General features: G+C 42.1%; 1 protein-coding gene across 17 annotated transcripts in view; it reads left to right on the forward strand.

Moving 5' to 3' along the window:
* ADGRL3 (adhesion G protein-coupled receptor L3) overlaps window positions 1-13689 on the forward strand; it is a 440011-nt gene that overhangs the window by 206872 nt on the left and 219450 nt on the right. For all 17 annotated transcript variants that reach the window (XM_077814298.1, XM_077814297.1, XM_077814299.1 and 14 more), the window contains one exon: window positions 7457-7537. In XM_077814298.1, coding sequence (XP_077670424.1) covers window positions 7457-7537 — 81 coding nt within the window. The remainder of the gene's footprint in view (window positions 1-7456; window positions 7538-13689) is intronic.

A 13689-nucleotide genomic window follows, 5' to 3' on the forward strand; every position in this document is an offset into this window, starting at 1 on the left:
CTGGCAATTACCATCCCGCAAAGCAAAATTAAATCGCTGGTTAAATAACAGATCAAATATTAACATCAAAATTGGTTAATATCTAAAGAATTACAAAACCATGACCAAAGACCAACATTTGTTTATAAAGAACAAACTATGCCAGACAAACTGGATTGCTTTTAGAGGTGGAAGGATTAAATTAGAAGATGAAGCAGACACGGTAAATATAGTGCAATAGTAGATTTTAGTAAAGCATTTAATATAAAAGAAAAGGAGGACTTGTGGCACCTTAGAGACTAAAAAATTTATTTGAGCATAAGCTTTCGTGAGCTACAGCTCACTTCATCGGATGCATGCTGTAGCTCACGAAAGCTTATGCTCAAATAAATTGGTTAGTCTCTAAGGTGCCACAAGTACTCCTTTTCCTTTTGCGGATACAGACTAACACGGCTGCTACTCTGAAACCTGGCATTTAATATAGTGTCTCAGAAAATCTTTCTCACAATTGATTCAAATTGGCTTGTCCAGGAGCATGTCACATGGATTGAAAACTAGTCACATGGGCTGAAAACAAAGCCGCAGGGACCAGTGTTAGATTCAGTGCTATTTAACTTCTTATTAATGATCTGGGAGAGGTGGCAAACAGTCTAAATTAAATTCACAAATGATGCTAAATTGGGAGGTGTTAGAAAGTGGGGAGTGAAGTAATACAAAAGAGTGGTTAGGAATATGAGCATTAAATTAAATAAAATCCCATTTTCAGAAATGCAAGCTAGCATACCTCAGAAAGTGAGACAAATACCATAGGTGACCAGTGGGAAGGTGAAATATGATGCCAAAAATAGACCTATATACAACTGAACAAGCGTTTGCTATCTGATATAATGTCAACAAAGGGAGGTGCAATGCTCACCTAACACATAGAGGCAACATGTAGCAGAATAAGAAATAAAATTTCTCCAGTCCAGTGGATAGAACACTGGACTTGGGCTGAAAGCCCGTGTTCAGTTTGTGGTTCTACCACAAGGTTCCTGTGTGACCTTGCCCACATTAATTAATCTACTGTGTTATCTGAAATTGGAAATAATGCTCCCCTACCTGCCATGGGTGTTGTGAGGATAGAATCCATTAATGACTGGTGGTGCTTAGATACTACAGTAATGAGGGATAGATAAATACCTTAGATAGATAGATGAAAATTTCATAAGGAAAACACACCTGAAATAGCTTAGTTCTGGCCATCTCTTCTCTAGAAACTAGAGGGAGTTCAGAGAAGAGTGACAGAGCAGACAGTCTTCCTGACTGACAACTGATAGATTGGGAAGCAGTCTCCAAAGAGAATTCCCACCATTTGAAAAATTTAAAGGGACACTATCAACTTGAAATTTAATTTTTGTTTTCTTTGTTTAACAGTTAAAAGTAGTCTGTAATAACTACACCTGCTCCTAAATTCCCTGCCCTTTGTGTGTTTTTTCAATCACATTTTTTATGTTGCTCTCTGAAAGAGTCACACACACAAGATGGGGAGAAGTTGCCCATTCAGGGATAACAGTGAAACTGCTAGTACATGGAATGATGCCACATGCCCAGAGTGAACGAAGGGGACAAAAATAGAGAACTGTATATTTTTAATTTTTTTGCTCCACTCTCTTTCAGCTACACTAACCATAATGTCAACCCCAAGCATTCAAAAATCATGAGCCAGGCCCTCTAAAACCAAGAGGTTGGCTTTAAGAATCATGAGCTTTTTGAAAAAAATTTTTTTTCGTTATTTGCCTCCTGTTTTGTTTTGTTTTTGTTGTTTTATCCTTAAGACTTTGTTTTCCATCTTGTCTCTGCAACCATGCAGGCTAAAATCTTTTTTTTTTTTTAAATTCCTGAGTTTCCCTCATAATCACATGACTCCAGAAGCCAAGGCTTTCCAAAAGGATGCCAAATATTTCAAGCCCTGTGATAGAATCATGGGAGTTGGCTACACTAACAGTGGGAGATAAGCATTGTCACACCGTTCGTATTATTTTTTTAGGTAGATTGTGTTTAACTAGATAGATTAGATAAATTAATGTTTGTTGTATCTGCAGTTTCTGCTGGTCCCTAAAATTGTCAGTAGTGTTTTGTACTTTATGAACCAGCCACCGGAGCAGAGTCTGGAGGTGGCCTGTTGTGGCACTTGACAAAATGGATGTTTTTCGGTCTGATGTTTTTGTACAGTGTTGTCTCTAAAATTCACTGCACAGCCACTGAGTTTATTTTTCACGTGTCAGACCTGAAAACAAACGGCACATCCTGTATCCTGTAGCACGCGTGCACACGCACACACTCCATTTGTGCACCTGCCTGCCTGTAATTCATCCTGGCTCTCAAGCTTTCCTCTCATTCACTCTCAGTATTCATTGACATCATAAAGTCCAATTAGGCTTAATGAGTTACATTCTCCCAGCTTCTATCAATGACCATCACTTTTACCGCTACCCTTAAACAAAAGAAAGTTGAGTGGTGTGCCTCCTTCATTTTAATCTTTCCCCATGTTCCTGTTGCTGTCAGTGGGGAGAAGCCCATCAGTGACCTTTGATCCGCAATCACTGACTTCATTTCCTGAGTAAGTGAAGCATGCAGCTGCTTTGATGCTCCCTCAGACATTGCTAATGTGGCGGAGGCGAACAATGACAAATGAGATGAAGGGGGAGGGAGAGGGAAAAAGAAACCCGAATGAAGAGATTAGATACAAAATTGGCAACTTTATCATTCGTTTCCTCTGATGATTACATTTGATTGCTGCTTACATTTTTACCTGAGAACCAGCTTCAGAAACACCAGATGGTTATAGACAGAATGGGATTTGAAGAGGGCAATGCAAGCTGTTATAATTCTAGGCATGTCCAACTTTTCATCAGCAAAAGAGACATCTTGACCTCTGGTATTCCATCAGTAGCAGAGACTTTACTTTTTGTTTTTTTGTTTTTTTAATGAGAAATTGGGTCATTTGTTTAAAGAGCTTCATCTATTTTTTGAATTCTCAAAATACTTTGGAAAATGTCTGCCTTACTTCTCAAGCAGTGTTTGCCTCACACAGCCATGGTTCCCACTAGGGCTGCCAATGTCTAATCACACAAACCCAAACACCCTTCCCCTCCCCCTTTCCCAATGCCCCACCCATGCCCCACCCCTTCTCTGAGGCCCCACCCCCCACTCACTCCATCCCCACTCCCTCTGCGGGCTCCGGGCTGAGCCTGGGGCAGGGATTGGAGTGCGGGAAGGGATGAGGGGTGTGGGCTCCGGGGGAGCGTTTGGGTGTGGGAGGAGGCTCAGGGCTGGGGCAGGGGCTTGGGGTGCAGAAGGGGTTGCAGGCTCTGGGAGCGGGTTAGGGTGACCAGGTGTCCAGTTTTCAACCAGAACATCCAGTCAAAAAGGGACCCTGGTGGCTCTGTTCAGCACCACCAATCAGGCCATTAAAAGTCCCCTCGGTGGTGCTTTGGGGCTAAGGCAGGCTAGTCCCTGGTCTGCAGGAGTGTGCGAATGTGAGCAGACCTTTGAGTTGGCTCTGCATGTTGTTTCCTGTCTGAGAATGGGGCATCTGCCAACCAGAAATGTGGTAGGTTGGTCTCACCTTGTCACAGCCAGGCAGACTACAATAATGGCATCTTGTCAGAGGTCTGGTGGAGCTGAGAGTGGTAGAACACACTGTCTGGAGGTTAGTGTATAATTCAAGCAGCCACTTATAATATGGGTGGCCAAAGTCAGCTCTGTGATCACAAGCTCAGTGTGGCGGCTGTGCTTCCTGACGACAGAGCAGTGTTCAGCTGAAGTAAACACCTGGGCCAATACAGACGGCAGGAGGACTGCTCCCCAGGAGTTTGCCAATCATTTTCCTATCAAGGTTCCTATAATTTTCCCAGCAAGAGATCTTAATTTTCAGGTGTTCCAGGTGAGGCTGGTAAGCCAAGCTATCGTTAAGTTTTACTCCCAAGTATGTGCCACCTGGATGGAATAGTAGTAGCTATCTTTGGACATGGATCAAGATGGTTTAATTGGCAAGACAATTGATTAGGTAGAAAGTAGTTGTCACACTGAGAATTAGTCTCCATTGCTGGAAGTGGTCAAAGTAGCCGTGTCTTGGCTGAGGTTCTCTTCAATCCTATGGAAGTTGTTTCCAGTGTCAACAATACTGATATCAGCATAGCAATACTCTTTGGCCTGCATTTTTAGATGGTTGTATGTGTATAAATTGAACAAAAGGCGGCAAAAACTGACACTTATGGAAGCCCATCGTGGAGTCATAAAAGGTGACTGAATATTTCCATGACTCACAGGATGACGTTTCAATCGCGAATCATTTTGTGGATGAACCGTACCATCACCCTACAAGAATAACTTGCATCAACTTGGCATTCTGCCCAACATGCCACATGGTGTTGTAGGCTGCTGTCAGAGCGATGAGGACAGCACCAACTTTCTTCCCTGTCTCAGATGTGTTTTCTATCTCTTGAGTCAGACAAAGTACCTGATCTTGGGTGCACCGTCCCCTCCTGAATCTAGTCTGATCTTAAGGCAGCTGGGGATTGACTCCCTCATTAATCCACGTCAGGATTTGGCTATCTATCGGTTTATAGGTAACACTGTTTGGAGCTGTCAATAGTTTCCATGGCTTTTGCCATGCTGCAGTCCTGAAGGTGAGACTAAAGTGATGGAATTACTCCATAATGTAGGGTGCCATCCTGTGCTGGAGGGGAGACACAGCAGCAAAGCCAGGAATTGATAGTTAGGTGGCAGCATTAGAGTGTGTTTCCTGAAGCAAGATGACATGTGCTTCATGTTCTACAATCAACTAGAGAAGGATACCCCTCTTGGCCACTGAGATGCCAATGCTATTGAGGGCAGCAGCTTGAGAGCCGACCCCAGTGCTAGGATTTCTGATGCTGGCCATAAAAGGGAGCACATTGGAGGATGATTCTTTTCAGCTGTATTTGTCTTTCTCTTTTGACCATGAGAACTTGAGCTCCAATTGCATATTTTATATACTTTTGTTTTGCTTTTTGCTACTGATGGGGGCGGGGGTGTGCCACATGAAGGTAGTAGAGACTTGCTTGAATACTTGCTTGAATACCAAATACTTCCAGGGTTACAGTACTTGCAATAAAATTGCAAAAGTTGGCCACACTGTATGAGGACTGAACTAACAAAAAGATGGCATGATTGAAGACATCAGGAGTACAAAATGACAGCTTTTTCTGACAGAGACCTCATAGATCTGAAAGGAGAAAAAAGCTGAGAACAGCTGATGAATTAACTTTTAACCATATGCACAGAGAGAGAGAGAGGACTGTTTTACTCATTTACAAAAAAGATTGGGTCAGATCTTCCGCTGGTATAAATCAGCATGACTCTGTTTAGTTCCATGAAGCAACATCAGTTCACATCAGAAGAGGATCTGGACTGGTATATGGAAGATGAAGGGAATAAAATAGATTACAAGATATTAAAATTCAGAGTGGAATCCTGACCCGGTTTAAAGTGATGGAAGTTTTCCCCCTGACTTCAACTGGGACAATATATCACCCTTCAAATCTAGCATAGGATCATAGGGTGAAATCCTGGTTATAATGAAATCAATTCCCAAACTCCCATTTACTTTGATAGGGCCAGAAGGAAACATTGTGATCGTCGAGTCTGTGGTACATAACACAAGCCAAATGACTTCCCTGAAATAATTCCTGTCTCAACTAGAGCATATCTTGTAGAAAAATATCCACTCTTGATTTAAAAATTGCTGGTGATGGAAAAACCACAATGCTTGATAAATTGTTCCAGTAATTACACTCACAGTTAAAAAATTGGGCCTTTTTACCACTCTGAATTTGTCTCAAATTCCAGCCATTGGATCTTTTAAAAGTTCTTACAATTTTTACTTCCTCTTCCAGTGCTTTCCTGGGGTTTGGGTCCATGACCTCTAGCACCATAAGTGAGAGCCATACCTCTAAGTCATTAAGGCTTTGATCCTGCAATGGATCTACACCAAACTGGAGGGAGACCAATGAATTAATGTCTATTGCATGACTGAACAGTTATCAGATGGTGACTTCTGTTCACTGTTGACATTGAATGGGATATGAACATGCAAATGAGAAGTGAAAGGCCTCTTAATGTGTTATCAAACATACATTTGCATGAAGCACATTTCCCATGATAAAGCACTTAAAAGCAAATGTAGAGTTTATGACTTGCCAACAGATTTTAAAGCTGAATAATATACAATTATTGCAGTGGCTAATAACGCAAATTATCTGAGTCAGTCTCAGTGCATAGCAGTAAATATATCCCATTCATGCAGGGACTCTTTTTTTCGATTTAATGTTTTACACCCCTGACGAGATGTTTTCAGTATATTGCTTACACCAGCATGGTGCACTCTCCGTATTCTTGGATGTCATTATGAAGAACCCTGAAGACTGTACCAATTCTCCACTGTCTATGAGGCTAGCTTGAAAACTGCTTGGAGCAACAACAGCAGCTGTCAACAGGGAGCCATATTAATTATTTGGAATGTGCCTCATAAGAGGAATCAACTGTTTTTATTACAGCATGAATATTACTTGAAACAGGAAGGTTATTCTAGCTGTTATCATAATCTATGTATCATTAACTTTCCTTGTTTAGAAAAAGAGATTAACAGCCCAGAAAATTGTTATAGTAAATAGATGAATTATAACATGTTTTTATTATAAATAAAAGTTTCTCAATATAAGCAGTTACCTAGTGATTCTTTGGAGAAGAATGAAGTCTTTAACAACTAAAGAACTGCATTGTAAGGTTGATGATTAAACAGCTTTCATTCATGTGAAAGTGACTGTAATTCTGTACACCAAACTTTACATCTACTGCAGACCAAATGTCGAACAACTATTTGTGGTGATTTACACCATACTTTCAGTAACAGCTCTTGTAGGCATGAAGTGCAAAGATTGCTATAACCTGGAACTGCTCATTTTCCATTTCGAGTCAGGTTAACGGAATGAATGTTCTTTCCCCCCCTCAAGTTCGAAACACAGAATCTGCAAACGAAACAGGATATGAGGCCCCATAAGTGAATGCAATGCAAAATTCACTATGAAACTGCAACTAGCCTTCTCTATAACAGGTCATATTGGATCCCAGGAGAAACGTGATGATGATCAAGCATGTGGAGCCTTCCCTATGAGTGGCAATGGGAGATATGGCTAAATTTAAACATACAATAATATCTGTTGGGAGGAAGCAAATTGTTTTTGATATACATACTAAGAGGTCAAATGTCCTCCATAAGGTTAATCTTCATCATTGATTTCTATGTGCGAGAAAAATACCTGATAAAGTAGAATGTGTTTGAGCCTCTTTTTGGTCATGTTTTAAGCGTGTGGTGTGATGTGCGTGTTGAACTAAAATCCTTACAGATCTGAATGTGAAACAGTAGACACTGAAACCCTTGATTTGTCCACAGGACAGGCACACCATGGGCAGGTTTCCTACATTGCTCCACCAATTCATCTTGATTCAGACCCGGAGAGACCGCCTTCAAAGGGTGAGTCCGTGACACAATCTGTGTCTATGTGTACAGTCAGATAGCCATAGGTATGAATGTATTTTATTTGTTTATGCAGAAGAGCCTCCATGAAGAGAGTTACGATGTGCCATCCAGTGGCACTCACTGGGGCAAATTAATTCCATTGACTTAAATAGAGTTACACCAACCATAGATTTGGCTCATGCTCTCCATTTCTTGTGTAGATTTGAGATTACTGTGTTATCCCAGGGCCATGTAGTTCTCCCACACAGTACAATATGCATTTGTGCTGGAGAACTGTCACCCTTAATCCTCGCACAACACTACCTCCCTCCCTGATTCCACTGCATAGCTAGTTTTGGTGGGGACTCTTTCTGCACTCTGGTGCGAGCGGAGGTGGTAAAGGATCAGGGGGGTCTGATGGATCTGCAGCTACTCAGGGGTGGTGAGGCTGCACCAATGATATGGAGTGACTCCATTTCACAGCTTGATTTGCAGAATTCTCCTCCCATCTCATCAACTCCTGCAAAGTACAGTACATTTTTGGCGTTGGCTTGGGAAAGCAGATTTGCCCCTAAAAGATGTACTCAGATGGTTTGCAGAGTTCTTAGATTTTTTCTGTGCTTCTTTGGGCTCAGTCTGTATGTGTTCAGATATGAGAGCTCTAAGATACCAAGTCAACTGTATTTGGCTGCATCGTAGTAAGATCTGTAAGTTAAAACCAAAGATGGATATGGAGAAATCTCTTGCTGAGCCAGGGGAATGCATAGGAATATTTACTTTAAAAGTAGGGTGCTACATTTTGGGGTGGAGAGTAACATTTGATCAGGGAGCGAGCGATGATGATCTATAGACGAAAGAAGAAACTAAGAAACTAATTGCCACCTAGAAAATTGTTTAGGAATCCCTTTAAATACATTTGAGTAGTTAAGAAATTTATGGAGATGAATTTCCTTATAGGCAGCTTATTCCATAACTACCTACTGCAGTATAATTTGCAGCTTCCTCAGAAGTAATTTGTACTGATGAGTGCTTGAGACAAGGCATGGCACCAGGACCTCGGATCTGATCCAGTATGGGAATTCCCGTCACATAACTATACAACGTGTGTAATTTCACATGCAGATGTGTGTTTCTCTGAGTGCACCATGTTTAAAATGCAACACGCAAGTGCAAGGTTGAGTATGCTAACATGTGACCATGTGGGTAGGACCTGTTCCTAAATTGCCTCAGCCAGTGCACTCCATTAGCACATAGGGGCGTGCTAGATATTCAAAGGGATGGTTCAGCAGAAAGACACAAATGGCAGGCGGTTGCTGTGTCTCTACACTGACTCAGCTCGTTGATTACTATCACGTCGGGACTTTCTTCTTCCCCTATCAGATTGTTCTTATTTGTTGGTGCTAAACAGTCTTTTCAATGCTTCAGAAACATGGGGGCAAATCAGTCCCTGCCGCCAAAAGCTCACACTCTAAGGCTCTGATCCTGCAACTAACGCAGCACAGGTGGACTGCTGGGCCCATGAGGTGCCCTATTGTCGTCAGTATCTATGGGAGCTCAGTAAAGTCATAGGGCAAGTTTGGATACCTTTACCCCAGCAGATTAGTATTTTACTGTGTTAGTAGTCCCATCAGTGCTACTTGGTGTGAGTAAGTATATCAGAATCTGACCTTGAAAGGCTTCTTTTGCCTTACCCATCCATTGCCCCCAGTTTTTGGAGATTGAGAAAGTCTCAGCATGTGCATGGGCCCTGAAACATATCCTTGCCCCCAAAAGTTACCCCTGAACTTTGCAGCCTAAATTCGAGCATACTCTATGTGCAGTGCTGCCCCATTGAAGTCCATGAGACTTTTGCCATTCATATCAATGGGGCCAGGATTTCACCTTCAAAATGTAAGGCTTCTGCTGTCTTTCACTGTGAATGTGCGTGCATGCTTATGCAGTGCAGCAGTAAAGATCACAAACAACTGATTGAGTCTGACTATATATGTAAGCAGTTCCTTCGTTTTTCCTGCTTGGAGAACGCAGTTCCATTCCCAACAGGTAGGACATGATGGTCAGTGACCTGTTCTACATCTCTCACCAAAGCTGATCTTTCTCATGGAAGAAAGTGGACTGCTTCCAAAACAGGTGGGCTGATTATCAAAAATCCCATAAGGCTTTAAGAAAAGGAGGACTTGTGGCACCTCAGAGACTAACAAATTTATTTGAGCTTAAGCTTTCGTGAGCTACAGCTCACTTCATTGGATGCATGTAGCGGAAAATACAGTGGGGAGATTTTATATACACAGAGAACATGAAACAATGGGTGTTACCATACACACTGTAACAAGAGTGATCGGGTAAGGTGAGCTATTACCAGCAGGAGAGTGGGGTGTGTGTGTGTGTGTGTGAAACCTTTTGTAGTGATATTCAAGGTGGGCTATTTCCAGCAGTTGACAAGAACGTGTGAGGAACAGTGGTGGGGGGAATAACATGGGGAAATAGGTTTACTTTGTCTAATGACACATCCACTCCCAGTCTTTATTCAAGCCTAAGTTAATTGTATCCAGTTTGCAAATTAATTCCAATTCAGCAGTCTCTCGTTGGAGTCTGTTTTTGAAGTTTTTTTGTTGAAGAATTGCCACTTTTAGGTCTGTAATCGCGTGACCAAAGAGATTGAAGTGTTCTCCGACTGGTTCTTGAATGTTATAATTCATGACGTCTGATTTGTGTCCTTTTATTCTTTTACGTAGAGACTTTCCAGTTTGGCCAATGTACAAACTTAGGCTTGAATAAAGACTGGGAGTGGATGTGTCATTACACAAAGTAAACCTATTTCCCCATGTTATTCCCCCGCCCCGCCACTGTTCCTCACACGTTCTTGTCAACTGCTGGAAATGGCCCACCTTGATTATCACTACAAAAGGTTTCACCCGGCCTCCCCGTCCCCCGCTCTCCTGCTGGTAATAGCTCACCTTACCTGATCACTCTTGTTACAGTCTGTATGGTAACACCCATTGTTTCATGTTCTCTGTGTATATAAAATCTCCCCACTGTATTTTCCACTACATGCATCTGATGAAGTGAGCTGTAGCTCACGAAAGCTTATGCTCAAATAAATTTGTTAGTCTCTAAGGTGCCACAAGTCCTCCTTTTCTTTTTGCGGATACAGACTAACACGGCTGCTACTATGAAAGCTGTCATATGGCTTTAAACCCCTGGTTCAGTCTCTGTCACTTCCCCATCGGAGTTTGTCTTTAGTCCAGACTGTCTTTATAGTCTCGATCTTCAGCTGTTTCTCCACTGCCTCCAAACAGTGGTTGTAACCTTTAAGATCTCTCAAAATCTTTTTGTCAACCATGTGCCCTGTTTTAACAGAGGACTCCAGCAAGGCAGATGATGTCTCAGGTTGGGCAACTGAAACATCCAGCCTCTCTTTGCTTTCTCTGATGTCAGCTGTGGTGATTCAGAACTTATATACAATAGCTGCACTTAAATCATCGCCATAGCTTGCTGCAGAAGATCAAGAGGGACTAGGTCAGCAGCAGCCAAAGATGGTGCTGTCATGGGCTTAGCCATTGGTGCAACAGCCCTGGGCCTATAATAGTGCTCTGCAATTTGCTTTTAGGAGGGCATAACTCATCCCCTAGGCTAGGTCCAGAATGACACATCCACATGCTGACGAGAATCAGATCAGCTGAGAGACTGGCAATAGCAGGAAATGGCGCACACCCAACACACTGCTATAATCGTGCCTCCCTGGCATGGCCTCTCCTGAGCCTCAGTAAAAAGATTTTCAAGTAATACTTGCACAAAGATCCATGGTACATTTACTTGTGTGGCACTTCTCATAGAACTGCCCGGTAACTCGGATTGCATAGGTGATTAATGCTGCTGGGATTCAGTGGGCATGATTGCACCTCGTGTTGTGCTGTCCAGGGCAGGGGTCCAGAGGGGTCTGTGAGGCTCCTCTGTATCATTCTTTTACGGGGAGGGGGCTCAGAAACCCAGGTGATGTGCTCACTGTAGGAAGCTAAGCAGATGGGGAGTGAGGCTCTTCGCCGCTGAAGAAGAGGCTGTGGTTCTGCCCTCAGTCACCATTGTTGGGGTTCCCCCAAGACCTCTTCCACTCCGTTGCCCAAGAACTCAGTTTGGCTCCAGTTTCATGACTCAAGTTCCTTTATTTGGCAGAGAGCTAAGTTATGGTGAGTTGATCAGACTCAAGCTTAGGGGGGCGGATACAGGGTATACCACACGTCCAAAGTTACACAGCAAGCCTCTTCCTTTTTATACATTTACACATCACATTGTATTTACTATACACTGTGTCACATGCTTTGGGGTTGGCTTGGGCACTTAGTAGGAACCAATCCCTGTGCAGCATGCTCACCCCATGCACTGTCCATGTACGACTTACTTTTATCTAATCTTACATTCCAGGCTTATCCTATCCACTGTTATCTTGTCCATTGGCAATGGTTCAATGTGGGTCCCCCCTTTTCTTAACTAGTGCAGACATTCTGTTCCCTGCCTGCTGATCCATTGACCTCTCTCATCCTGCCTCCCAAGAAACGAGGCCTCACCCATCTCCAGTTATTCATGTCAAGCCAGGCCTACATTGCACTGCTTATGTTTTTCTTTTCTATATTAGCATACATTTCATTTGCATCATATTCCTGTCCTTCTGTGCTTTCTTTTTTTTAAGTTCACTACCCAGCAACACATTCCCAAGACCACAGTAGTTGTCATCATTTGAATCACTGTTAATGCAAGGCTCAAAGTACAAAATGGGGTGCAAGTTTACCTCCTCTGCTATAGGCCACCTGGATGTAATCTCACACGATAAACTTGCTCTGCCTTTAAAACATCCTGTAATTTTAATTTTGCTTTTATTTTAATCACATTATAAAACAAAACTGGTACAAAATATAAACTCCTTTCATTTATCACCACAGGAAATTTAGTTGTGGAATAGAACATAGGCCAATTACAGTAACATTTGCTGGGTCCATACCAGAAGTGGTCCTCTTCAGCAGCCACACAATATAGGCTAGCAGCATAGAATCATAGAATATCAGGGTTGGAAGGGACCTCAGGAGGTCATCTAGTCCAACCCCCTGCTCAAAGCAGGACCGATCCCCAATTAAATCATCCCAGCCAGGGCTTCGTCAAGCCTGACTTAAAAACTTCTAAGGAAGGAGATTCCACAACCTCCCTAGGTAACGTATTCCAGTGTTTCACCACCCTCCTAGTGAAAAAGTTTTTCCTAAATATCCAATCTAAATCTCCCCCACTGCAACTTGAGACCATTACTCCTTGTCCTGTCAGCATCTTAGGCTTTGAGAAGATTCCTAGAATCGTAAGTTTTAAGGCCAGAAGGGACCACTGTTATCATCTAGTCTGACCTTCTGTGTAACGCAGGCCAGAGACCTGCTGTGACTTACTGATAAAAAGGGTTGGGTATTATCACTATCACTTCCCTCTCTTCTCCTCCTCTTCCTCCTGCTCCCACCACACCATGTTTCTTTGACACTGTTATTCTCTTTGGCCTCTGCTGCTTTACCTCCTGCTACTGTTTTGGCTGCCTTAATTTCACCTCCATGTTATCTCAGCACTTAATTAACCACTGGGTACAGGTTGCTATTGCATTTAGAGGATTAAGAGCATGGTTGCAGTTTTAACTTTAATCACACTGCAAGTAAAGAAAGCTGGACAACAAAAATAAAATCCTTCTGATTTTGCATATGTAAGCAAAAATAAATTGTACGTTTTGAATGCGGTTGCTGCTGTGATTATATTCAATTGCTACTTTCAGCTGATAGATTTATTTGTAACTATCTTTTTTAATTGCTTTTATTTTATCACTGGTGACATTTACCTATATTATTGATGAATGCAATGAAGTTTTCCAACCCTTCACTTTACTGAATAGAGTGTAAACTCCAGTAGTTTACTAGCACATTAGTGTCACCATACATTAGAAGGTAATTACCTTGAGCCACCGCTCTATATAGAAACTTAGTAATGGCCCTGCAAATCATTTAATAAAAATAAGGTCCTAGACCATCATTCACTTTTAAAGTTATTTCTCCTTCCACACCCCCCATTAATTAGAAAATATGGTTTTCAGTTAGTTTCATATATGAAGCACCCGTAATCATTATTTTTACATCTACCTTTAGTAAAAC

The sequence above is a fragment of the Eretmochelys imbricata genome, chromosome 4, assembly GCF_965152235.1.
Source record: "Eretmochelys imbricata isolate rEreImb1 chromosome 4, rEreImb1.hap1, whole genome shotgun sequence".
Classification (NCBI taxonomy): domain Eukaryota; kingdom Metazoa; phylum Chordata; order Testudines; family Cheloniidae; genus Eretmochelys; species Eretmochelys imbricata.